Source organism: Macaca thibetana, chromosome 13 (assembly GCF_024542745.1).
Source record: "Macaca thibetana thibetana isolate TM-01 chromosome 13, ASM2454274v1, whole genome shotgun sequence".
In the NCBI taxonomy this organism is placed as follows: Eukaryota; Metazoa; Chordata; class Mammalia; order Primates; family Cercopithecidae; genus Macaca; species Macaca thibetana.
The window spans coordinates 1,956,917-1,984,236 of NC_065590.1; the positions used below are offsets into that span (position 1 = coordinate 1,956,917).

At 42.3% G+C, this 27,320-nt stretch overlaps 1 protein-coding gene and 1 pseudogene across 1 annotated transcript in view; both read left to right on the forward strand.

Annotated features, from left to right (window-relative positions):
• The window catches only part of VWA3B (von Willebrand factor A domain containing 3B), a 250,393-nt gene that overhangs the window by 127,067 nt on the left and 96,006 nt on the right, over positions 1–27,320 (forward strand). Inside the window, 2 exon segments of the mRNA XM_050755024.1 lie at positions 9,298–9,396; positions 15,728–15,910. Of these exon segments, the coding sequence (XP_050610981.1) occupies positions 9,298–9,396; positions 15,728–15,910 (282 nt within the window).
• On the forward strand, positions 2,653–4,500 carry LOC126934302 (ATP synthase subunit beta, mitochondrial-like; annotated as a pseudogene).

Here is a 27,320-nt window from a genome sequence, read left to right on the forward strand (position 1 = left end):
CGTCTTTTGACCTTAGAGTAGGCTTACTTACTATTTTCCTTTTTGTTTTTTGTGTATGGTTAGCCCTCCATATCTGCAAGTTCTGTGTCTGTGGATTCAACCAACTATGGGTTGAAAATATTTGGCAAAAATAAGCCGGGTGCGGTGGCTCAAACCTGTAATCCCAGCACTTTGGGAGGCTGAGACGGGCAGATCACGAGGTCAGGAGATCGAGACCATCCTGGCTAACACGGTGAAACTCCGTCTCTACTAAAAATACGAATAAAAACTAGCCGGGCGAGGTGGCGGGCGCCTGTAGTCCCAGCTACTTGGGAGGCTGAGGCAGGAGAATGGCGTGAACTCAGGAGGCGGAGCTTGCACTGAGCCGAGATCGCGCCACTGCACTCCAGCCTGGGCGACAGAGCAAGACTCCGTCTCAAAAAAAAAGGAAAAAAAAAAAAAAAAAAAGAAAAAGAAAATATTTGGCAAAAATAAATGATAAAAATCATAACAATAAAACAATAAAAAAACACAAAACTTAAAAGATACAATATAACAACTACTTATATAGCATTTACATTTTGTTAGCTAACATAGGTAATCTGGAGATTATTTAAAGTATACATGAGGATTGTGTAGGTTGTGTGCGAATACTATGCCGTTTTATATGAGACTTGTGCATCCTCAGATTTTGGTGTCCATGGGGTTGGGGGTGGACCCTGGAACCAATCCCCCACAGATACTAAGGGACAACTGTAATCCTCAGGATTTTCTGTGTAGATAATTGGGTAGTCTGCAAATAGACAGTAGTATTTGTTTTTGTTTTTGTTTTTGTTTTTTCCAACCTCTATGACTTATTCCTTTGCTTTATTGCAGCAGATAGAACTTCCAGTACTACATTGAATAGGTATGTTGAGAGCAGACATACTTGCCTTTTTCCCAATTATAAAGGGCAAGAATTCAGTCTTCTCCCATTAAATATGATATTAGCTACAAGCTTTTCATACATGCTCTTTATGAGATTGAGAAAGTTTCATTCTATTCCTAATGTACTGAATTTTTATACTGAATGAAGGTTGCATTTGCCAAATCCTTTTCTGTGCAAATTAATATGCTCATATGATTTTTTTTTCCCAATTCTGAACCAACTCTGACTACATAGAATCCCACTTGGTCAGTATGTATTATGCATTTTACATGTTGTTGGATTAAATTTGCTAATATTTGTTGAGAACCTTTGTGTCTAGGTTCATGAGAGATGTTGGTCTGTAGGCTTTTCATGTGTGTGCTGTCTTTGTCTGCTTTGCGTATCAGTGTAATACTGGCCTCCTAGAGTGAGTTGGGAAGTATTCCTTCCCCTTCTGTTTTCTGGAGTGCATTGTGTAAAACTTGTGTTAATTCTCCTTTGAATGTTTGATAAAATTCTCTAGTGTGGCCAGGCATGGTGGCTCACGCCTGTAATCCCAGCACTTTGGGAGGCCAAGGCAGGCAGGATCACCTGAAGTCAGGAGTTCAAGACCAACCAGGCCAACATGGCAAAATCCCATCCCTACTAAACATACAAAAACTAGCCGGGCATGGTGACAGGTGCCTGTAATCCCAGCTTCTCGGGAGGCTGGGGCAGGAGAATTGCTTGAACCCAGAAGCAGAGGCTGCAGTGAGCCGAGATGGCACCACTGCACTCCAGCCTCGGTGACAGAGCGCGACTCTGTCTCAAACAATCAGTCAATCAATCAATCAATCAATTCTCTATTGTAACCATATGGACCCAGATATTTCTTTTCAGGGGCTTTTTAATTATGAATTCAATTTCTTTAATAGGCATGGAACTATTCAGGTTGTTGGTTTCATCTTGAGTTTTGGTAGTTTGTGGTTTTTGAAAAAGTGTTCAATTTTTTCTAAACTGTTGAATTTATGAGCATAAAGTTTTTCATAATATTCTCTTATTGTTCTGTCAGTGACTGCAAGAGATGTTGTAATAGGCCCTGTTTTATACTTGATGTTGGTAATATGTGTCTTTTCTCTTTATCTTGCAAATCTTGCTAGAAGTTTGTCAATTTTATTGATTCTTTTTAACAATCAGCCTTTTATCAATTTTCTCTATTGTTTTGCTATTTGAATTTTATTAATTTATGTTCTTTATTATTTACTTCTTTCTGCCTGCTTTGAGTTTATTTTGCTCTTGAGTTTATTTTTCTAGGTTCTTGAGGTAGGAACATAAATTACAGTTTTGGGATATTTTTATGTTATTGTAAGTAAGCTTTTAGTACTATAAATTTTCCTGCCAGAACTGCACAGATTTTAAGCAAAACAACTTAATTTTCGTTCAGTACTATTTAATTTTTAATTTTCTTTGTGATTTCACTTTTGGACCATGAATTATTCAAAGCATGTTTTAAAATTTCGAAATGTTTGTGGAAATTTTCATGTTGTCTTTCTGTTATTGATTTCTATTTTGATCCCACTATAGTCAGAGGACATACTCTATATGATTTTACATCTTTTAAATTCATTAAATGTTGTTCTGTGACTCAAGATGTGGTCTATTTATGCAAATGTCCAATGTTTGAAAAGAATGTGTAGTCTTTTGTTGGGTGGAGTATTCTATAAATCTCAATTAGATCTGGTTAGTTGATGGTATTGTTCAATTCCTCTCCATCCTTGCTGATTGGTTAGTTGTTCTGTCAATCATTAAGAGTGGGGTATTGGGTAACATAGTCTCCACCCAAATTCTACCTTGTTGAGTTCTATGGGTCATGTGTCTGCTGCCTCAGCCTCCAGGGCCTTGCAGGAGGAACTCAGCCCTTCAGTGTTGCTACCCCAAGCTCAGGTCTTGCCATGGGTCACTCTGGCAGCAATCCAGTCTACCAGGAACTATGTGGCACAAACATCACCTTTGCTGAAGACAGGCACCGCCACTGGGTGTATTGTGGTGATCATTGGTGCAGTGGTGGATGTCCATTTTGATGAGGGATTTCCATCTCTTCTGAATGCCCAGCAAGTACAAGGCAGGGAGACCAGGCTGGTTTTCGCGGTGGCCCAGCATTTGGGTGAGAGCACAGTAAGGATTATGCTATGGATGGTACAGAAGGCTTGTTTAGAGACCAGAAAGTCCTGGACTCTGGTGCACCAATCAAAAGTCCTGTTGGTCCTGAGATTTTGAGCAGAATCATGAACATCATCGGAGAGCCTATTGATGAAAGAGGTCCCATCAAAATAAAACAGTTTGCTCCCATTTATGCTGAGGCTCCTGAGTTCATGGAAATGAGTGTTGAGCAAGAAATTCTGGTGACTAGTATCAAAGTTGTGGATCTGCTAGCTCCCTAGCCAAGAGTGGCAAAATTGGGCTTTTTAGTGGTGTTGGAGTTGACAAGATCGTACCCATCATGGAGTTAATCAACAATGTTGCCGAAGCCCATGGTGTTAACTCTGGGTTTGCTGGTATTTTTGAGAGGACCTGTGAGGGCAATGACTTATATTATGAAATGACTGAGTGTGGTGTTGTCAACTTAAAAGAGGTTACCTCCAAGATAGTGCTGATGTGTGGTCAAATGAATGAACCACCTGCTACTCATGCCCAGGTAGCTCTGACTGGACTGACTGTGGCTGAATACTTCAGAGACCAAGAAGTTCAAGATGTACTCCTGTTTATTGATAATGTCTTTCACTTCATCGAGGCTGGCTCAAGGGTGTCTGCCTTATTGGGCAGAATCCCTTCTGCTGTGGGCTGTCAGCCTACCCTGGCCACTGACATGGTGGGTATGATGTGGGGAAAGGATTGCCACTACCATGAGGGGATCTATCACTTCTGTACAGGCTATGTACCTGCTGATGACTCGACTGCCCCTGCCCTTGCCTTTCTTTGCTCATTGGGATGCCACCACTGTGCTGCCCCATGCTATCACTGAGCTGGGCATCTATCTACATGTGGATCCTCTGGACTCCATCTCTCACATCATGGATCCCAACATTGTTGGCAATGAGCGTTATAATGTTGCCCGTGGGGTGCAAAAGATTCTGCATGGCTACAAATCCCTCCAGACATTATTGTCATACTGGGTATGGATTAACTTTCTGAGGAAGACAAGTTGACTGTGTCTTGAATGTGGAAAATACAACATTTCTTGTCTCAGCCATTCCAGGTTGCTGAGGTCATCACAGGTCATATGGGGAAGTCAGTACTCCTGAAGGAGGAGACCATTAAAGGATTCCAGCAGATTTTGGTACGTGAACATGACCATCTCTCAGAACAGGAACAGGCCTTCAGTGATGGAACCCATTGAAGAAGTTTTGGCGAAAGCTGATACGCTGGCTGAAGAGCACTTATTGTGAGGGGTCTTTTTGGCAAACTAAGCACTCATCTGCTGTACTGTCCCTCTCCTTCCCCTAATCCAAACAACTTCAGGTTTCTGTGTAAGCCACAGGAGAACCTTGATTGAAAACATGTTCTATCTGAAGACTATTTAAGGTTTCCAATAAAATGTGCACCCCTCAGAACAAAAAGAATGGTGTATTGAAGACCCCAACCATAAGACTCTACCTATTCTATCTATTACAACTCTATTATAAAGTAGATAAAAATAGATTTCTCTATTTTTCTGTTCATCTCCATCAAATTTTGCTTCATGTATTTTGAAGCTCTGTTGTTTGAGGTATACACATTTAGGGTTGTTGTCTTCTTGGTGGATTGAGAATTTTATCATCATAATGCCCCTTTTTGTCCTTAGTAAATTTTCTTTCTGTTAAAGTCTACTTTATGTAATATTAATATAGTTATTTCTGCTTTTTAAAAATAAATGTTTGCATAATAATGTTTTGTCCATCCTTTTACCTTTAACCTGTCTGTGTTGTTATGCCTGAAGTGAGTTTCCTGTAGACAGCATAAATCGGGTCATGCTTTTGTTTACTCTTCAATCTCTGTCATGTAATTGGTATATGTGGGTCATTTGTATGTAAAGTAATTATTCATATTTAAGGATTAAGTGTCTCGTTTTATTTATTATTTTCGTGTGTTTCCTCTGTTTCTCATTTTTCTCTTTTGTCTTGCCTTCCTATGGGTTATTTGAGCATATTTTGGTGTTTCATTTTGATTTATTTATACTGTTTTTGAGTGTATTGCTTTGTATAATTTTCTTAATAGTTCTATATATTTCCTTATACATATATGTAACTTATCACAGCCCATTGTGATATAATTTATCACAGCCTATAGTGATATATCGCTGCCTATCGTGGTGCAGCCTATCACAGCCCACCACAATATAACCCATCGCAGCCTATCACGATATAACATATCACAGCCTATCGTGACGTAACTCATCACAGCCTATCATGATATAACGTATCACAGCCTATCGTGATATAACGTATCACAGCCTATCATATATAACTCACCACAGCCTATCGTGATATAACTTATCATAGCCTATTGGTGGTTTGCTACTTCAACTTAAGTGTACCAACCTTACTTCTATTTAGGTCCCTTTACACTCACCATTTAAAATATATAATTGAAGTATTTCCTTTGCATGCATTATATCCTGTCTTAGATGGTGCTAAACTTTTGCTTCAATCATAAAACGTAACTAAAGAAATCCACGGTGTTAAGGATTATCTATTATGCTTACTTTTCTATTTCCTCATTCCATTGTTCTTTTTTCTGAAAGTCCAGACTTTCTTCTTTTCTTGTTCTTTTTCTATATGGAAAGCTTTCATGAACCCTTCTTTAAGGGTAGGTCTCCCAGTAATAAATTCGCCTAGTTTTCCTTCTCCTTCAACCCTGGAGGATATTTTCACCAGATAGATGATTCATGGCTGGTGGTTATTTTCTTTCAGCACTTGAAAACTGTGGTGCCCCTTCCTCTGGTCTCTATAGTTTCAGATGAGAAACTGCTGGCATTTGAATTGGTGCTCTTTTATAGGTAATGTGTTATTTCTCTTCAGATATTTTAGGATTTTTCTTTGTTTTTAGTTTCAGAAATTTAAATACAATGTGTCTTGGTGTGGCTTTCTTTGGTTTTATCCTGTTTAGGATTTGCTTAGCTTCTTAAATTGTAGTTTCTGTATCTTTAACCAAACTTTTTTTTTTTTTTGAGATGGAGTCTCACTCTGTCACCCAGGCTGGAGTGCAGGGATGTAATCTCGGCTCACTGCAAGTTCCACCTCCCGGGTTCATGCCATTCTCCTGCCTCAGCCTCCGGAGTAGCTGGGACCACAGGTGCCTGCCACCACGCCCAGCTAATTTTTTGTATTTTTAGTAGAGACGGGGTTTCACCGTGTTAGCCAGGATGGTCTCGATCTCCTGACCTCATGATCTGCCCGCCTTGGCCTCCCAAAGTGCTGGGATTACAGGTGTGAGCCACCGCGCCCAGCCAAAATTTGTTTTGTTTTTTTTTTCAGTCATTACTTATTAAATGCTTTTTAAGCCCCACACTCTTTCCCCTCTTTTTTTCTGAAGCTCTAATGGTATGAATGTTATTAGCTCTTCCTCATTGTTCCAGGGATTTCTGAGGCTCTATTGGTATTGGCATCAGTGGGTTGCTTTTCTCATTCAAATGTGATATTTCTGGTTCTTGGTGTAATGAGTGATTTTTAAATTATATCTTAGACTACTTGGTTATTATGTTAGAAGAGTTTATTTCCATGTATGTGTGTTTATTCGGCACAGTCACTGTGTTTGGGTGTAGCATGTTTTCTCTGGGTTACTTCTGTGGGCTTTCGTTGCAGTGACAGTCTCCTTCCCTGAGCCATCTTGTGCTGCTGAGGCTCCCCTCAATTCCTGTTTGGTGCTGTCTGCAGGGGTGGAAGGCATGTCCCTGGGCTGCCTGCTGTTGCTGGGTGACCTTCTGGGATGGGGAGCAGACCACAGACTAAAAATACAGGAAAAATAAGTACTAGTAAGTACTCAGTAGATGTTGTTTTATGATTGACGTTACCACCATCGTTTTCCTGACCTCTCTCTTCCTATGGGCTTTACAATTATGGAATTACTTGCTGAATCCTGAACAAGAAAGGAGTCTGGAGCGTGCACCATCCTTTCTGTGGTTTCCCACCTATCCTACTCGTCCTTTAAGAGTCTTCCCTGCCATCTCCCCCAGAAGATGTATTTAGCAGCTCACCCAGCTAGAGTAAGACACATCCTACACTGGGCATGAACTTTTACTGCTTTTGGCACAGTGTTAGGTCATCATTTTCTAGGCATCCAACACCATCCCGTGAACCCCCTTCAAGGCACAGAATTTGTTCTGGTTTTGTAAGTTATGTCCCAGATCTATCAAAATGCCTGGCACATGGTACTTCTGTCTATTGAAATGAAAGGGAGTAAAGCCAATGAAGGAGCCTTAGGTAAGAGCAGCTGGATGGGTCAGGGCATGGGGTTCCCCATCATGGCTGAGAAAGTCTTAATGGGAGAGTGCCCATGGTATACGGTGAGGCTTGAGATGCCTTGGGTGGAGTGGGGGCTGGATGTGTGCTGGATCTTTGTCATTCCTTAGGCTGTCAGTCTCTGCTCCCTTCTTATCCTGATTCCTGGGGTGGGGGCAGAGTCTGTTTACCTATGGAAGTTGAAGGGTCTGGCCTTGCTTTAGCTAGAGTGTGAGTAATGTGACCCAGGCACCATCAGTCAGAATAACCCCCTAGGCTTTGACTTGAGAGATTGTGACTCCAGATGGCGGGTCCAGCAGAGAGAACCTTGGCAGTGGTGGCAGATGCAGACTGATGCAGCTCCTGGGGTGGCAGTGGCAGTGAGCTCTGGTCCATCTCTTGTCGATACTCCCAGTGCCAGCGAGGAAAGCCACAGTGTCCAGCACTCTGCAGTGGGACTGCAGCGGGGCCCCCACCAGGCAGCCCTGCAACAGGATTGGGGGCCTCATTTCTGGTGAGAGGTCCCAACCCAGGTTATCCTATCCATTGGTGGTGCTGTAAGCCGTCCTGATGTCCTTTATCATAAATTCCTTCCTGCTGGAATCAACCACAGTTGGTTTTCTTGCTTACAACTGAAGCTGGAGTGATACAACGGAACTGAGATGAGGGGGGGTTGAAGGAGGCTTTTAGACGATTCACAGTCCTGTATCTCTACTGATGGTCCCTTGGTAAGGATCATTTTTGCATATTAAGGAGAGTACATTCCAGTATATTAATATTTATCTAAAAGTCCATTCCTTTCTACATTGATGAACTGTTTAAGAGATTTTCTAATTTTTAAGTGTTTACTGTGATTTGAGAGATTGCTAAAAATTTTTCATTAATTTCTCTTGACACACAATGTGTGTATTTTTACCTATTCTTTTTTATACATGAAGAGTTGTGGGCCAGGTGTGGCAGTTCACGCTTGTAATCCCAGCACTTTAGGAGGCCAAGGCAGGCAGATCACTTGAGGTCAGGAGTTGGACATGGTGAAACCTCATCTCTGCCAAACAAACAAAAAAAAAAAATTAGCTGGGTGTGGTGGTGCACACCTATAGTCTCAGCTACTCAGGAGGCTGAGGCAGGAGAGTTGCTTGAACCCAGGAGGTGGAGGTTGCAGTGAGCCGAGATGGCCCCACTGCATTCCAGCCTGGGCAACAGAGCTCTGAGACTCTGTCTCAAAAAAAAAAAAAAGGGTTGTAGATGGTGTTATGGTTGATGTTATATGTAGGAGAAAGAATGGGCCATAACGTATTCCTTTTCATTGATTCTGATTTTGACTGTTATATGATGGTATAACAGATATATGTCTGGTTATTCCCATCATATGTGGAGCAGAACATTTAAAGTGCCTCATTCAATACCATGCATTCATGTAAGACCTAGTAACAGGTGGGTTCATGCACTTGAAAGTAGATATACATTTCACCAGAACTTGTCAAGTAATGTTAGATATGTCCACATGTACATTGTTAGATTGCTAATGATAACACGCTCACGTTTACCAAGTATTGGGTATCCTGAATAAATCCTGGTTTGAAACCGATACGATGCCACAGTGTATTTAGGCTGCATGTTTAAGCTCTGTTGACAGACGAGTGAGCAGTAACTGAGTTACCATCTCATGTAGAAACACAAGAAAATAAAATTGCATTAAGAACTCTGTCGTCAAGACAGGAAATCCATAGTCCTGGCTTCTAGCAGTTCTTGGACTGCCCGGATAGAGATTTTTAGGCACACCTTGGGATATGTTTCTTGGAATCACTGGGGTTAAATTGTTATCTCAGTGTAATTTTAATTTATCTTTCATCTCACAAGTACTTTTTCTTCTTTTTTGGAAGCAGAAAATGAATACTTGTTTGTGAGTTCTTTTTTGGGATTCACGTGTGTCGTTGGTATCTCTTTTTTCCGTAGATTGGAAGTTCCACGAACACCCTGAGTGCCCTGAAAACTGCTTTTGCTGATAAAGAAACACAGGCCATCTACCTTCTGACTGATGGGAGACCTGATCAGGTACTTGTCATGCGCGTCTGTATGAAGAGACCACCAAACAGGCTTTGTGTGAGCAATAAAGCTTTTTAATCACCTGGGAGCAGGTGGGCTGAGTCGGAAAAGAGAGTCAGTGAAGGGAGATAAGGGTGGGGCTGTTTTATAGGATTTGGGTAGGTAAAGGAAAATTACGTCAAAGGGGGGTTCTCTGGCGGGCAGGAGTCGGGGGTCACAAGGTGCTCAGTGGGGGAGCTTTTTGAGCCAGGATGAGCTAGGAAAAGGAATTTCACAAGATAATGTCATCGCTTAAGGCAAGGACTGGCCATTTTCACTTCTTTTGTGGTGGAATGTCATCAGCTAAGGCGGGGCAGGGCAGCTGTGATTCTTCAGTTACTCTAGGTCATCTGGGCATATGTACGTGCAAGTCACAGGGGATGTGATGGCTTGGCTTGGGCTCAGAGGCCTGACAGTACCTATCAGAGCTGGGAACAAAGAGGGCCTCACTGATGCTCTGAAAGCAAATGCTGAAAATAGGTTTGGGGAACCTTTTCAGCGGCCACCAAAAATCCATGGAGATATCCTTCCTTGGCTGAGGGACTCAGAGCTGAGGTGAGAAAATACACAGAGATTCCTTTGTCTCTGGAAACTCTGAGGAGAATTTATGAGACAGCGAATGTTGCCTGGTGAGTGTGACACACACCCCTAGCCGGGAGACCAGCCCCACAAAAGGAGACGTCTGCCGTCCACTGAAGACGGGTTTACATTTTATTACAAATGAAGAGCGAGGAGATTGTTTTCTATTTTTTTTTCCTCTGGAGACGCTGAATCTAAACATGTCACTGCATAATGTCCTTGGCTTTACCTCTAATGCTAACTTAGTACTCATTTAAACAAAAACATGCCTTTCTAGCGAAATGTCCTTTGTTTTGTTTAGCCTCCCTGGAAAATATTTGAAAAGCTGTAGAGGAGTCTGTTCATCTTCTTTTGAGCTTTGTGAATGAAAGACGAGTACTCCAGGCATTAAATAAATAGAAGGATTTTCAGGCCAGTGTAATGTAAATTAGCAGCTAAAGTGAATTAGTGTCAACTCGTGTTTTTCCTTGGGAGATGTTTGCATATGCAGACTGCTAGGCAAATATCCTAAAATATCCTGTGGCAAAAAGTTCAGGGCTTAAAGAGAGTAAGCATCTGGATTTTACTGCAGCTTTAGATTTATGGCAGAAAGGGAGTGTGTAAAGTGAAAATTTATTTTAAATTATTTTTTTCTTATCAACTTCACTGTGTTTTCTCTTTGGAAGCAGTTCATCGTGTCTCTCTTCTGTTCCACGTGTGGTGCCAGGGTCTGAGGCTATAAAGATGAATAATAGCTCATCCCTGCCTTTGGGAAGCTTGTGCTTTGGGGAATGTGCTAGATGTATTCAGTTTAACACAACACGGGGACAGGGCTGCCTGTGCTATGTCTGGGAGCGCAGAGTGATGGGTTTTGCTGTGCAGAGCGAGAGAAGGCCAGGGCACGTTCCAGCGAGGTGGGGACATTTGAGCTGTGTCTGGAAATAGAAGAAGGAACCTTTGGAACAGAGGACACTGTTGGTGTCCTGGGCAGAAGGGACACAGAGGTGTGGAAATATGTGGGGGACTCAGAGAAACAAGCTGAGGGCAGGGGCAACGGAAGAAGATCAGGGTGGAGGTGAAAAACGTTGGGTTGTGGGAGACTGTGAAAGTCCTTGAATGCCACATTAGAAGGGTGGTGTCACCACAGAGAGGAACTCTCAGAGGAGCCGGCCACCCTACCCATCTGCATCTCAGAAACATGGCTCGGTTGTGCCAGGGAAAGGCTGGCGCTGCCATGGCCTGCTGCTGGCTCCTTGATGAAAGCTGGGAAGGACCCCGCCTTGGGTGGGAGCAGCAGGAATGGAAGGAGGGGGGAGGGGACTGCCTCCAGCCATGAGCCACAGGAACCAGCATCAACAGGACCCCACGGCCAGTTTGGAAGCAGTGAATGGGAGGTGAGGAGAAGGTGGGAGCAAGGCAGAAAGGAGTCACCACGGCCAGTTTGGAAGCAGTGAATGGGAGGTGAGGAGAAGAGAAGGTAGGAGCAAGGCAGAAAGGAGTCACCACGGCCAGTTTGAAAGCAGTGAATGGGAGGTGAGGAGAAAGTGGGAGCAAGGCAGAAAGGAGTGAGGATGACTGATTCCCGGTTGACAATGATTATGATATTAACTGATTGAAATGCAGATTTCAAGAAGAGGCAAGTAGGCTTGGGGGTGGCTAGTGGAGGAAGCTGAGTTTGCGAACCTGTAGTGTGTGCGTGGGTGTCTAAAAGTCCCTAGAAATATATGGAGCTAGAGTTTGGGGACAGTGTGGCCTGAAGATTCCGACTTGAGGGACATCTAGGCAAGTCAAGGTATATTTTTCTTTTTAATATACTCTTACTGATCTTTAAAATTGTTTACACTGTGGACAATTTGGAAAACACGGATAAGCATTAAAAAGGAGAAAATGTGGTTGGGTGAGGTGGCTCACTCCTGTAATCTCAACACTTTGGTAGAGTGAGGCAGGAGGATTGCTTGAGCCCAGGAGTTCGAGACCAGCCTGGGCAACGTATTGAGACCCTGTCTCTCCAAAAAATTTTAAAATTAGCTGGGCGTGGTGGTGTGTGCCTGTAGTCCTGGCTACTCAGAAGGCTGAAGTAGAAGGATTGTTTGAACCCAGGAGTTCAAGGATGCAGTGAGCTGTGATTGCACTGCTGCACTCCAGCCTGGGCAACAGAGAGAGTCCCTGTCTCTAAGAAAAAAACAAACCAAAAAAGGACAAAATTTAAATCACTCATAATTGGATTTTGTGGGTTTTTTTCCCATCTCACATATCACGTGCATTTTTCCAAGTCATGAAAAATTTTTCAGGAGCATCCTTCTCAACGACTGCGTCGCATTCGGTTACATGAATTTAATAAACCTTGCACCTTAAAGCTATTTTTGTTTAATTTTTGAATAGTAATGCATATTCTAATGCATTCTTTTCTACCTTCGTAGAAAAGCATAGCCAGAGAAAATTCTCCCTCTCACCCCTTTCACCAGCTAGGAGGCACCTGATATGACTAGTTTTTCTGTATCTCCTTTCAGAGATGGTCTCTGTTATACATCAAAAGTGTATTCATATATATTTCCTCTTTTTTACAAAAACAAATGTTAGCCTTTTGTACACACAATTCTGCACCTTTATCCGTCAAACAGTGTGCCTTGGAGATGGCTTCATATCGTTTAATACGGAGCGTCCTCATTGTCTTCTAGGTTCCATCGCACGGCTATCCCATCACTTATTTAGCTAGTCCCGGGCAGACGCGCAGTCAGATTGTTTTTGAGCTTTTTGTTTTACACAGTCTTGCCAAAGCAACTCTGCGCATATATCGGTTTGCAGGTGAGTGAGTATATCTGTAGTGTACATTCTGAGAAGCGGACTCAGCTGCAAGGTCCATGTTTTGATCGATACTGCCAAACAGCAGCCCCCAAAGAGGATGTCACAAGCGACATCCCCACAAGCAGTGGATTGAGAAGAATTATTGATCTACAGTCCAGTATGGACTTTGGAGGCTCTGGAATCTCCCAATAATAGATACAACATACACTCAAAAAAATTTTTTTTCTGGAGAGAAGATCAATCTATTTCACCAGAATCTGAGGGTCCGCTCAAAGATGGAGAATCAAGGATATGAATAATGGCTGGAGTCAGGCCAAGCACAGTGGCTCACACCTGTAATCCTAGCATTTCGGGAGGCTGAGGCAGGCAGATTACTTGAGGTCAGGAGTTCGAAACCAGCCTGGCCAGCATGGGGAAACCCAGTCTTTACTAAAAATACAAAAAAAATTAGCCAGGACTGGTGGCACGTGCCTGTAATCCCAGCTACTCGGGAGGCTGAGGAGGCAGGAGAATCGCTTGAACCCGGGAGGTGGAGGTTGCAGTGAGCTGAGATCGTGCCACTGCACTCCAGACTGGGTGATGGAGTGAGACACCGTCTAAAAGAAAAAAAAAAAGCTTGAGTCAGAAATGTGCAAATTACCCCAAACATAATTTAGAAATTCTTGAGGACTTCCGAATTCAACACTGCCTTTTTGACACACGTGGTCTGTTTTTGCATTATTCCTTGGATTCTCTCAAAAAGGCAAATTGATGTTTGATATTCGTGTTCTATGTAGAAGATATTGAGATGTACCACTCAATTTCCATTTTTTGCTTTTGAATTTTCGCTGGCTTTGTAGGAGCTGAATGTGTAAGGCCAGTGTTATTCCAAATATTCAGCAGAATTTTCTCCTTGGAAGAATAGACACAGATGCTGCTCTGGATCAGTTACATGGACACTAGCTTCCTGCCTGCTTATTAAATATCTGAGGGAGCACTATAAAGTGATAGTCTCTAAAATTTAGCAGGTCAAAGGGGTTCTAGAAATATTAGTCTTCATTAAAATGGAATCATATACACATTGGATAAGTGTCCTTTGGTGGGCATCCGTAATGTAAACTGTCAGGGTCTTTGCTGGGAACAGCCCCATACAGCTTTGGCCGTGGTCGTTTTGGGAATTCTTTGAAGTGAGGGGCTGGCCTGGACTAGAATCAAGAAAATGGACATGGTAAAGGCATCTGCACCATCCTAAATAAAACTAATGGCTAAAGCCTTAGCATGGAGTATGTGAGAGCCGGAGGGTGGGGAAGGTGCAGGGTGATCAGCCTGCACATACGCAAACAGACCTCCTTCAGGCAGGGAGGAGATGGAATCTCTGCCTTTCTGGCCACTCCAGCTGATGTGTGTGGAGCCCTGGCTGCACAGCTGATGTGTGTGGAGGAGGGCTGCACAGCTGATGTGTGTGGAGCCCTGGCTGCACAGCTGATGTGTGTGGAGCCCTGGCTGCACAGCTGATGTGTGTGGAGGAGGGCTGCACAGCTGATGTGTGTGGAGGAAGGCTGCACAGCTGATGTGTGTGGAGGAGGGCTGCACAGCTGATGTGTGTGGAGGAAGGCTGCACAGCTGATGTGTGTGGAGGAGGGCTGCACAGCTGATGTGTGTGGAGGAGGGCTGCACAGCTGATGTGTGTGGAGGAAGGCTGCACAGCTGATGTGTGTGGAGCCCTGGCTGCACAGCTGGTGTGGAGGAGGGCTGCACAGCTGATGTGTGTGGAGGAAGGCTGCACAGCTGATGTGTGTGGAGCCCTGGCTGCACAGCTGTTTAGACTCGGAGCAGAGGGAACTGGGGAAAGTGGCTCAGGTGTGCCACTTGACCTTATCCTAGGCTGACAGCAGCACCTGGCAAATATGCTCAACAAATATTTGTGGAATGCTTTCTAAGGAACATCATCTCATTTACTCCTCACAGCAGTCCTGTAAGGAGGGAGTATTAGTTCTGAGCCACAGATGAGGAAACTCACATTAGACAGGACATGCCCTAGGCCATTCAGATGGGCAGTGCTGGATGAGCGTCAAGCCCAGGTCTCTAGTTGTGGAGCTGTTTCCATCATTCCATACAGCTGAAGACAGCGTGAGCGAGCGAGACTGTCATGTGTATCACTGTAAGCCCCACACCTGCATCCAGTCTCAGGTGTTTCCTTCATATTAAACTGGCATGATGTTCAAGTGGCCCAGGATGGTGCTGGGGGCTGGGCAGAGGGTGGGGGTGCCCCTTAGTGGCAGAGGGAGCTCCATCCCTGCAACGGGAGACAGCCATTCCTGTCCTCCTGTCCCTCCCCACTGAGGAGTCCTTTTGCTGGTTTATATCCTCAGAGCTTTGAAGAGCAGACTCAGAAAGTTGAAGCAAACCTCTCACCACCGCAGACTGCCTAACCGTGCCCCTTTGCATCACTCATTCCAGCAGCTTCTCTGGGCTGTGGAGTGGTGGGCCCGCTCCCTGTCTAGCTCCTGTGTATAGTGAAGAAGCCTCTCTCAGCTCTGGGACGCCTTCATCCAGGCCTCACAGAGCCTGCCTGCTTTCTTCAGCTTCTAAGATGAACGCCCAGCACATGGGAAGGCCTTCAACAAACATGTCTTCCTTCACTGTCTGTGGGAAGCATTGACCATAGCATGTTGGAGGCTGGAAATTGCTCTTTGCAGCCCAGCACTTTGTCCTACCCAATTGAGAGACCTCCAAGCCAAGGCCCATGTCTTGTGGATCACTGTACTCTCACCATCTGCCAGAGTCTTTTCTTTGTTTACTGAATTGAATCGACATGTTTATAAGGAGCCACTCACCACTGTATATGGAATTACTGTTTGGGTATCTGTAGTAAATACTAAGGATTTTCATATTCTTTTCTTTCTCTTCTTCTCTTTCCATCTCCCTTCCCCCCCCTCCCCAAAACTTATCGTTTCAGCCGCCTGAAATGGTTATAGACCAGGTCAAAGTTTTTCAGGAAATTCCTATTTATACCATCTCCTTCAGCTACAACGATGAGATTGCAAACAGGTTTTTGAAAGAGGTTGCTGCTTTGACTGGAGGAGAGTTCCATTTTTATCATTTTGGTTGCAAGGATCCCACTCCTCCAGAGGCTGTTCAGGTAAGAGCTTGGTGGGCTGAGAAGGGAGTGTTCATTTATTTGAGCGTTACAGGCTGGCGGTCCCTGGATAATACCTTCATTGAGAAAAGAGCAACCATAAAGATAACTAAGACAAAAAAAAAATGAGTCACTTAACAGTGAGTGTACCAGTGTTTCTCAGAATGTAGCCCAAGGACCACCCAAGCTAGGGCATCTGAGCAGATTCCTGCATCCCATTTCAGAGATGCTAAAGCAGGTTGTAGGCATAGAGGCCCAGGAATTATAAATCAATGCATGTATTTTGTTTTTCTTCTAAGCTTTTTATTGTAGAAAGTTTCAAACATTACACAAAAATAGAAGCATATATAGACCCCCATGTACCCATAATTTAAATTCAATAATTATCAATATTTTGCCAAACTTTAGGAATCTGTGTTTTTAACAAGGATACCCAGGGGGCTATATGTGAAGTTTGTTAATCATTGCTATACACAGATATTTGTAGAAAATGAAACAATGTCAAATGTAGGTGGTTAGTTGCTTGCTGACCTCTCAGACTGTGTAACCGTTTGACCACCTGATAAAGCAATTTATTTTAATAGGCTAATGGGAGAAAGCAAATAAAATTCTGTTCTCTCATCCTCCAGACTTGGCCTGTTCATATGCGTTTCAAGGATGCCCTTCTAGGGTGTGTTTTTTGTTTTCTGTTCTGAGGAGTGACTTTAAATCCAGATTCAGTGGGTAGCAGGACAAGTCAGAATACTGATCAGTGCTTCATGTGAGTGAACTACCTGGGACTAGGGAATGAATCATCCAAAAGCATTGGAGGTACCAGTGCTTTAGTCTCACAGAGCGCTGGGAAGAGTACTCCCATTAGCAAGGATTGAAAACTTCATAATCCTTTGGGCATTGGGTAAAGCACACAGGAGAGTGTTGCCTCAGTAGTGGGAGCAACCAAACACTCCGGTTCCACCTAGCAAATCTTAAATGAAAGGCCTGCAAGGATCAAACTGCTTCCAACTAACTTAACTGCATCCCAGAACAAACCCCAAGAATAATTACAAGTAAACAAAAATATTCACCACCTGGCAAAGTAAAATCAGCAATGCCTAGCATACAACTGAATATTATCAGGCATGCAAAAAAGTAGGAAAATACAGACCCATAATGCGGAGGAAAAACAAACTGAAGACTTAAAATATACCCAGAACTCAATGTTACTATTAGAGCATTGAAACAGTCCTTGTAACTGTGGGGGAGACATGAAAGGTACAAGTAAGACACAAATTAAACATCTAGTGATGAAAAATATGTGGAATGGGATGAGCAGCAGATCAGACATTGCATAAGACGAGACTAGTGAATTGGAAGGCAGCAATAGAAGCTATCCAAAATGTAACACAGAAGAATGAGAATTCAAAAATAAAAACCAAACAAAAAACAGCATCAGTGAGTCGTGCAAAAATCCAAGCAGCCTAATAAACACATAACTGAAACAACAGTGGCCAAAAATGTTCCTAATTGGATTACAACAGTAAACCCACAGACCCAAAAGAACCTCAATGAATCCCAAGTGCAAGAAACATGAAGAAAACCAGGCCAAAGCAGAATCAAACTTTTCAGAAGCAGTGACAAAGAGAACATCTTAAAATAATAGAAAGAGGACACATTGTGCACGAGGAACAGTAGTAAAGGTAACAGCAGATGTCTCCTCAGAAATAATGCAAGTAAGGAGACAGTGGAGAAACATGTTTAAAATACTGAGAGACTGTCCACATAGTGTCTATGCAGAGTGAAAATATCTGTCAAAGAGGAAGATAAAATAGACTTTTTAAGATATACAAACACGGTCAGGTTCAGTGGCTTACACCTGTAATCCTAGCACTTTGGGAGGTTAAGGTGGGCAGATTGCTTGAGCTCAGGAATTCAAGACCAGCCTGAGCAACATGGCGAGACCCCACCTCTACAAAAAATATAAAAAGTAGCTGGGCATGGTGGTTTGGTTTGCACCTGTAGTTCTAGCTACTTGAGGGGGCGCTGAAGCAGGAGGATCACTTGAACCCAGGAGGCAGAGACTGCAGTGAGCCGAGATCGTGCCACTGCACTCCAGCCTGGGCGACAGTGAGATCCTGTCTCACCAAAAAAAAAAAAAAAAGGTATGCAAAAACTAAAAGAATTCATCACCAACAAGCCTGCAGTACCAGAAACATTAAAGGGGAGTACTTTAGACAGAAGGAAAACCTTACCAGATAGAAATATGAATCTATGCTAAGGAATAAAAAGCATTGGTAAAGATGATGCTGACTGCATAGGTAAATATGTAAAAAAGATTTCTTCTTGCATAATTGTAAGAAAAAGTACAGGATGGACTTCCAGTTCCAGCAAAGACAGAGTACTGCCATCCGTTGTAGGTCTACCATCTCAAAACCAGAAAGCCCTGGTTATAACTCCAAAAGTGGACAAAGGACTCATTGTCCTGTCATTCTTCAACCATTGTGGAAGACAGTGTGGCGATTCCTCAAGAATCTAGAACCAGAAATACATTTGACCCAGCAATCTCATTACTCGGTATATACCCAAAGGAATGTAAATCATTCTCCCATAAAGACACATGCACACATATGTTTATTGCAGCTCTATTCACAATAGCAAAGACATGGAACCAACCCAAATGCTCATCAATGATAGACTGGATAAAGAAAATGTGGTACATGTACACCATGGAATATTATGCAGCCATAAAAAGGAATGAGATCATTCTTTTTCAGGGACATGGATGAAGCTAGAAGCCATCATCCTCAGCAAACTAACACAGGAACAGAAAACCACACATTGCATGTTCTCACTTATAAGTGGGAGCTGAACAATGAGAACACATGGACACGGAGAGGAACAACACACACTGGGGTCTGTCAGTGGTGGGGGGCAAAGGGAGGGAGAGCATCAGGACAGGACAAATAGCTAATGCATATGGGGCTTAATGCCTAGGTGCCAGGTTGATAGGTGCCACAAACCACTATGGCATATATTTACCTGTGTAACAAACCTGCATGTTCTGCACATGTATCCTGGAACTTACAGTGAAAAAAAAAGACTCATTGTTGTGTCATTCTCCACATTCCGAGGTCCTTTGGCAATGAGTCCTTGGGACTTTATTTCTATTCATATATCCCAGACAGGGCACTACAGAAGCCTCTCCAACGTGGAGTCTCCAACAAGCAGTGACAAAAAATGCCCCAGGAAAAGCCTGTTCCCCACGACCACTGCCCCAGCCAAATGACTGGGAAGAGCACAGCTTAACAACAGAAAACCTTTTTCACAATACCTGTCCTGCTCCAGTCATATACCGTGGAAAAACTGCATCCCTTCCCCTGGGATTTTAGTGGTGCCAAACAGGGAGCCACTCTTTCACCCACTCTCTTGCTTCATGGAAGCAAGTGACTGCGCTCTGATCCCCCTGCCGAGTGGAGTAGTAGAGCTGACCAGGGAGCTAACCTTCCATTCCTACGTGGTGGAAGCAGGCAGCAACGCTCTGATTTCCTTGCTGAGGCTGTGTCAGTGAGGCTTAGTGGAAAGCTCATTCTCCTTCTGGAAGCAGGTGGTGCTTACATTTTCCTGCTAGGGTAATATCAGAGGGACTGAGTGGAAAGCTGATCTCTCATCCATGCGTGGGCAGGAGCAGCAGTGCCCTGAGTCCCCTACCAGGGTAGTGTCCACAGTGCCCAGTGTCAAGCGGACCCTCCACTCCTATCAGGCAGCACCACAACCTAAGCAGGAAGTGTGAGGCCAGTGTAGTCACTGTTTGCTTCACCAGAGTCCTCATGTCAGCAGGATTCAGCATGAAGATGAGCCTCTACAAAGAGCCATCATCAATGAACATGAAAAAGGGAGAGAGCTGGGGAAAGGCCACGCTCCGCTTTCCCCCATCTGTGGTGTTAGTAATGGGAAGCCTCACCTCCACACTCATACAACAGCATGAGACCAAGGGAGAAAGTGTGAAACAGGACTAGCCCCCACAGTGGTCCTCCCCATAATGTCAGCAGGGCCCAGCGGAGGACTGAGGCTTCACTTCCATTCAGCATTGACGAGACTGAAGGAGGTGGCGCTAGGTGGGCTACTCAGTACACTGTCAACCCCCTACCCTTAAGAGAAAACTGTCCCACAAAAGAAAACTGTGCCACAGAAAGACAGTTGAACTCTTTTTTTAGTATATGTGCTGCCGAAGCGAGCACGACAGTTGAACTCTTAACCCTGCCACTCTGACAGCTCGCCCCGACAAAAAATAGCTGGGAAAGCTCACCAGATCCATAGTTATGCCCAAGTGAAAGTCAAGTTTATCTATGACAGCCCAGCCCCCACACATATAAGAAGTACACCAGAGGAGGATGTTTACTTGGATAGGTGGGCAGAGCTTGCTAAAGGGAGACAGCTGCCAGTGGCCCATCTGGAAAGCCTCGTTGTCTCTGCAGGCTTGAGACTCTCCTCTCCTGCAGAGACACATCAGAGTGCATGGGAAGAACAGGCAGGAGAGGCCCAGCTAGAACCAGTGGCCCCTTGCAGAAGATTCTTTGTCCCTGTGGGCCAAGGGCTCTCCTACCCTACCCAGTGATACGGGAACACCTGGAGGCACCAAGAGACACCTGGAACCTGACGGAGGAAGACCCCTCCTGTCTCTTCAGGCAGTACCAGCAGGGACCAGTGGGGTCCAGAATGCCACCAGATTAGCAAAGAAGACCAAGATAATACCAAAAGCTTCTGAACGTCAAACTGCCATTGGAGCAGAGACCCACAAAAGTAGGACAAATTCCACATGCTCAATTTAAGCAGGGCAACTACCAAGTAAAATAAAAGATTTTAAATAGGACCCAGAATCTTCTCACACAATAGAAAATGCCCAGGATCCAGTAAAAAAAAGTGCCCATCACACAAAGAGCCAAGAAAGCCCCAATTTGAATGAGAAATGACGAATGATGCCAACACTGAGATGATGTTGGAATATGTTGGAATGATCTGCTAGGATTTTGAAGAAGCTGTCATAAAAATGCTTCAACAGTCACTACAAATCCTCTTGAAACAAATGAACAAATAGACAATCTCAGAATATAAGTAGGAATTATAAAAAAAAAATCCAAGTGGAACTTTGAGAACTGAAAAATACAAGAACAGAAAATTTTAAAACCTCAGTAGATAGGTTCAATAGTGAAGTAGAGATGACAGGATAATGTCAGTGAACTTGAAGTCAGAACAACAAAATTCAGTCACTCTAAACAACAGAGAGAAAATAGACAAAAAAAATAGAGCCACAGGGACCTGTGAGACAATGACAGAATATCCAGCATTAGTATCATCAGAGTCCACAAAAGAAACAAGAAGGAAAATGGGACTGAAAAAAAATGACAAAATAATAGCCGAAAACTTCCCAAAGTTGGTGAAATATACAAATATACAGATTCAAGAATCTGAGTAAACTCCAAACAGGATAAGCCCAAAGAAATCCAGGCCAAGATGTGTCATAGTTAGACATTTGAAAATTAAAGACAAAGAAAAAAATAATTAAAATGACACCAATTCAATTGCAGATTTGACAGCAGACTTTCTGTCCAAGACCAAAGAAGCCAGGGGAAAAATGGCACAATATTTTTCAAGTATGAAAGAAAAGAACCATTAACCATGAATTTTATTATTTTATTTTATTTTATTTTATTTTATTTTATTTTATTTTTAGAGACAGAGTTTTACTGCATCACCCAGGCTGGAGTGCAGTGACACAGTGTTGGCTCACTGAAGCCTTAAACTGTTATGCTCCTGTGATTCTCCTGCCTCAGGCTTCCAAGTAGTTAGGACTACAGGTGTGTGCCACCATGCATGGCTAATTTTTTCATTTGTAGAGACAGGGTCACACTATGTTGCCCAGGCTGGTCTTGAACTCCTGGCCTCAAGCAGTCCTCCTGCCTCAGCCTCCCCAAGTGCTGCGATTACAGGTATTAGCAACCCCAAACTTTATATTTCACAAAACTATCTTTCAAGGATGAAGGGGAGATAAAATTATTCTTAGATAAATAAAAACTAAAAGAACTTATTGTTAGGAAACATTTTTATTGATTGTTTACAGGAGGTTTTTCAAGCAAAAGGAAATTATAAAAGAAATAATTGGAGCATCAGAAAGAAAAGAAGAAAGAGCAGAAATATTGGGAGATATAATCTATCCTTTTCTTCATGAGATTTACAAATCGTATTTTTAATGATTGAAACAAAAGTTGTAACATCACGTAACACTGAAGACAATAATATTTGAAGCTGGAGAAGGTAAAGGGACCTAAATGGAAGTGATGTTTACTTATTTTCATTGAAGGAGTAAAATGTTGATGCTGGGACTGTTATAAGTCACATATATATGCTGTCATACTGACAGGATTCATTACAAAAGCCATACAAAGGGCTACATTCAAAACTCTGTAAATAAATCAAAATGGAATTGTAAGAAAAAAAAAAGTTTAAATAACCCGAAGGAATGCAAGGAAAGAGAGCGGAGGAATGAGACCAGAGAAAACAAACTATAAAATACTGGAAGTGAGTGCTGACATGTCAATAATACTTTTTAAATTAATGGTCTAATTATACCAATCAAAAGACAGATACAGCAGAGTGAATTAAAAAAAAGAACACAACCAAACTATGTGCTGCTTTCAGAAAACTCACTTTAATTCTAAAAAGGTAGGTTCAACTAAAAGGATTTTTTGAAATATATCATGCAAAAATCCTTAACAAAATATTAGTAAAATGATTCCAGCAATGTATTAAAACTTATATACTACAATCAAGCAATCAAGGGGGATTTACTCCATATATACAAGAATATTTGTTCTTTTTTTTTTTTTTTTTTTTTTTTTTTTTTACCCAGGCTAGAGTGCAGTGGCACAATCTTGGCTCACTGCAATCTCTACCTCTGTGGTTCAAGCAATTCTTCTGCCTCAGCCTCCCGAGTAGCTGGGATTACATAGGCACTGGCCACCATGCCCAGCTAATTTTTATTTTTAATAGAGACAGGGTTTCCCCATGTTGGCCAGGCTGATCTCGAATTCCTGACCTCATGTGATCCACCTGCCTTGGCCTCCCAAGGTGCTGGCATTACATGCATGAGCCACCCCACCCGGCTATTTGTTTTTATATATTGGAAATATTTGTTCATTTGTTTCAAGAAATTTGTAACTGATTGTTTCAACATTAGAAAATCTATTAGTATTATCCAGCATATCAACAGTCTAAAGAAGAAAAATTGTATGGTTGTATCAATTGATGCAGAAAAAGCCTTGACCAAATTCCACACCATTCATAATAAAAAACTCTCAGCAAAATAGAAATAGAGGAGAACTTCCTCAACTTAATAAGAACATCAGTGCAACACCTACAGCTAAAGTCATACTTAGTAGTGAAAGGCTGTATGATTTCCCCTTAAGATTAGAAGAGAGTCAAAGACATCTATTCTCATCACTCTGATTCAACATACTACTGGAAGTTCTAACCATGGCAACAAAGCAAGAAAAGAAATAAAGGGCATACAGATTGGGAAGGAAGAAATAAAACTTTTCATTTGTAGGTAACATATTATCTACATAGAAAACCCCAGGAGACCTACAAAAAAAATAAAACTAGAACTTTTACGAGATTTCAGCAAAGTCACAAAATTAATACACACACAATTCAATCACATTTTGATAAAGTAACAGTGAGCATGTGGAAGTGAAAATTAAATACCCAATACCAATTATAATTGAGTTTCAAAGAAGATGAAATGTTTATGCACCTAAAAAGTATGTACAGAAGTTTTATGTTGAGAATTACAAAATGCTGAAGATATCAAAGAAGATCTAAATAAATGGAAAGACATGTTCTGTTCATGGATTGAACGACTCAACATATTAGAGACATCAGTTCTCCCCAGCTTGATCTATAGGTTTATTAAAATTTCTATAAAAACCCCAGAAACGTTTTTTACAGACATAGTTAAGCCTATCTAAAATTTATGTGACAAGTCACAGGCTCTAATAAAGTTTAAACAATCTTGAAAAAGAAAAATAAAGTGGGAAGAATCATTATACGTAGTATTAATACTTACTATGTAGCTGCATTCATCAAGATGTATGGCTTTAGTGTAGAAACAGACATGTAGACCAATGGAACAGTTATAGAAACACACCCACACAACATGCTCAACTGATTTTTGACAAAGATGCAGAAGCAATCCAGTGGAGGAAAGATAGCCATTTGAATAAATGGTTGGAGCAATTGAATATCCAAAGGCAAAATAATAAACCCTAACCTAAACCTCATGCCTCATGGACATCTTAGCTCAAAATGGATCATGGACTTACATCTAAAAACATAAAACTATAAAACTTCTAGAAAGAAATGTGGGAACAATTGGGGGGATGTTGGGCTACCAAAGAATTTTTAGTCTTGATTCCAAAAGCATGATCCATAAAAGGAAGCATTAATATATTGAATGTCATCAAAGTTAAAAGCTTTCACTCTTTGGGAGACCCTGTTAAGAGCATAAAAAGATGAGCTGCAGACTTAGAGAAAGTATCTGCAAATGACATATCAGACAAAGGCCTTAGTATCTAGAATATATGAAGAACTCTTAAAACTCAACAGTAGAAAACAAACCATGTAATCAGAAAATAGGCAAAACGCATGCACAGACATTTCACCGAAGAGAATCTACAGATGGCAAAGAAGCACATGAAAAGAGGGTCAACATCGTAAAATTCAACAGCCCTTCAGGTTAAAAACACTCCATTGTTATGCCCAGACCGTTTATTCCCCGAAGAAGACCACCAGAGTCCAGAGTCAAAGCTAAGCAGCAAGGATCTTTATTACAGGTTCGAACCTGGAACTCTCACTCGCTCGCGAAACGAGACGGGCAGGAGAGCTCCCCCACTGAGCTCCGAGCAGTGTTATATAGTCTAAGAAAAGTGGGCATAGAGTTATTATACAAATCAGATATATGATTGGCTAGTGTTTGAACAAGGCGATTTGGCTAACTATGATTGGTTCCCGCCATTTCTGATATTTCGGTTCAACCTTTGAGGTGGGAGAGCAGGTTTATGGCAGCAAGAGTTTATCTTACTTAAACACGTCTTGTGACCTTGCCTCAGAACTTACAAAATCTCTGGTACGTGCAGAAAAACAGATACTCACAGAACTTACGAAATCTCTGGTATGTGCAAAACAAAATCTCTGGTACGTGCAGAAAAACAGGTACTCACAGAACTTATGAAATCTCTGGTATGTGCAAAGATTAGAGAGCAGAACAAAGGGTGTAGCGGGGGGGGGGGCGGGTACACATCTATCTTTGTGTCCTTTCACCATAAACTAGGTATTGGTGGAACATATCTTAAAATAATAAGAGCCATTTATGACAAACCCGTAGCCAATATCATACTGAATGGGCAAGAACTAGAAGCATTCCCTTTGAAAACCCGCACAAGACAAGGATGCCCTCTCTCACCACTCCTATTCAGCCTACTGTTGGAAGTTCTGGCCAGGGCAATCAGGCAAGACAAAGAAATAAAGGGTATTCAAATAGGAAGAGAGAAAGTCAAACTGTCTCAGTTTGCAGATGACATGATTGTATATTTAGAAAACCCCATCATCTCAGCCCAAAAACTCCTTCAGCTGCTAAGCAACTTTAGCTAAGTCTCAGGATACAAAATCAATGTGTGAAAATCAGAAGCATTCCTATACTCCAATAACAGACAAGCAGAGAGCCAAATCATGAGTGAACTCCCATTCACAACTGCTATAAAGAGAATAAAATACCTAGGAATATAGCTTACAAGGGATGTGAAGGACCTTAACATCACAAACCACGTGGTCCAGTCATTCTCCTAGATATTTATTCGGGAAGAATGAAAACCGATGTCCATGCAAAGACTTGTATGCAAATGTGTATAACTTGATTTATAATAGCCCAAACCTGAAAACAACATCAACAGGTGAATGGATAAGTAAATCGTGGTATTTAATAGTGGTATACAATAGAATACAGCTCAGCAATAAGAAATGAATGAACTATTGATTCATGCTACAACATGGGTGAATCTTAAAATAATTATATTGAAGGGGTGGCCTGCCCCTCCACACCTGTGGACGTTTCTCGTTAGGTGGAACGAGAGACTTGAGAAAAGAAATGAGACACAGAGACAAAGTATAGAGAAAGAAAAAGTGGGCCCAGGGGACCGGCGCTTAGCATACGGAGGACCCACGCTGGCACCGGTCTCTGAGTTCCCTCAGTATTTATTGATCATTATCTTTACCATCTTAAAGAAAAGGAAGTGGCAGGATAATAGGATCACTGTAGGGAGAAAGTCAGCAGTAAGACGTATGAATAAAGATCTCTGTGACATAAGTTTAAGGAAAAGTGCTGTGCCTTGATATGCATATGAAAACATCTCCATAAACCTTTTTAGTGCATAAAGAGCAGCATTGCGCTAGCAAGTCCCGCCTTTTGCCCTAAGGCGGTTTTCTCCTTTCTCACTAAACAGAACATACAATCGGTTTTATACCGAGATGTTCCATTGCCCAGGGACGGGCAGGAGACAGATGCTTTTCTCTATCTCAACCGCCAACAACCGCCAAGAGGCCTTCTTTCCTCTGGTACTAGTCCTCCTCAGTACAGACCCTTCACGGGTGTCAGGCTGGGGGACGATCAGGTCTTTCCCTTCCCACGAGGCCATATTTCAGACCATCACATGGGGAGAAACCTTGGACAATACCTAGCTTTCCTAGGCAGAGGTCCCTGCGACCTTTGGCAGTGTACGTGTCCCTGGGTACTTGAGATTAAGAGAATGGTGATGACTTTTAACCAGCAAGCTGCCTTTAGGCACTTGTTTAACAAAGCACACCCTGCACAGCCCAAAATCCATTAAACCTTGAGTCACCACAGCACAAGTCTCTTGCAAGGACAAGGTTGGGGATAGGGTCACAGATTAACAGCATCTCAAATACAGAACAAAATGGAGTCTCTTATGTCTACTTCTTTCTATATAGACACAGTAACAGTCTGATCTTTCTTTTCCCCACATTATATAAGTGAAGAAAGTCAGGAGAAAAGAGTAATTTCTGTATTATTCCATTTATATAAAATTCTAGAAAACTGAAACTAATGTGTAGTGGCCGAAAGCCAATGAGTAGTTCCTGGAGAATGGAGGGAGAGGGCTTGTAGGAGGGTGGGCAGATTTACAATGGGGCACAAGGGAATTTGGAGGGTGATGAATACGTTCATTATTTTTACTGTAAGAATGATTTCACAGGTGGGAAAGTCAAACTATTCAAATGGTACATTTTACAGATGTTCAGCTTATTGTATGTGAATTACACATCAATAAAGCTGGCTAAAAATGGGATAATATAAGAACAACATAAAATT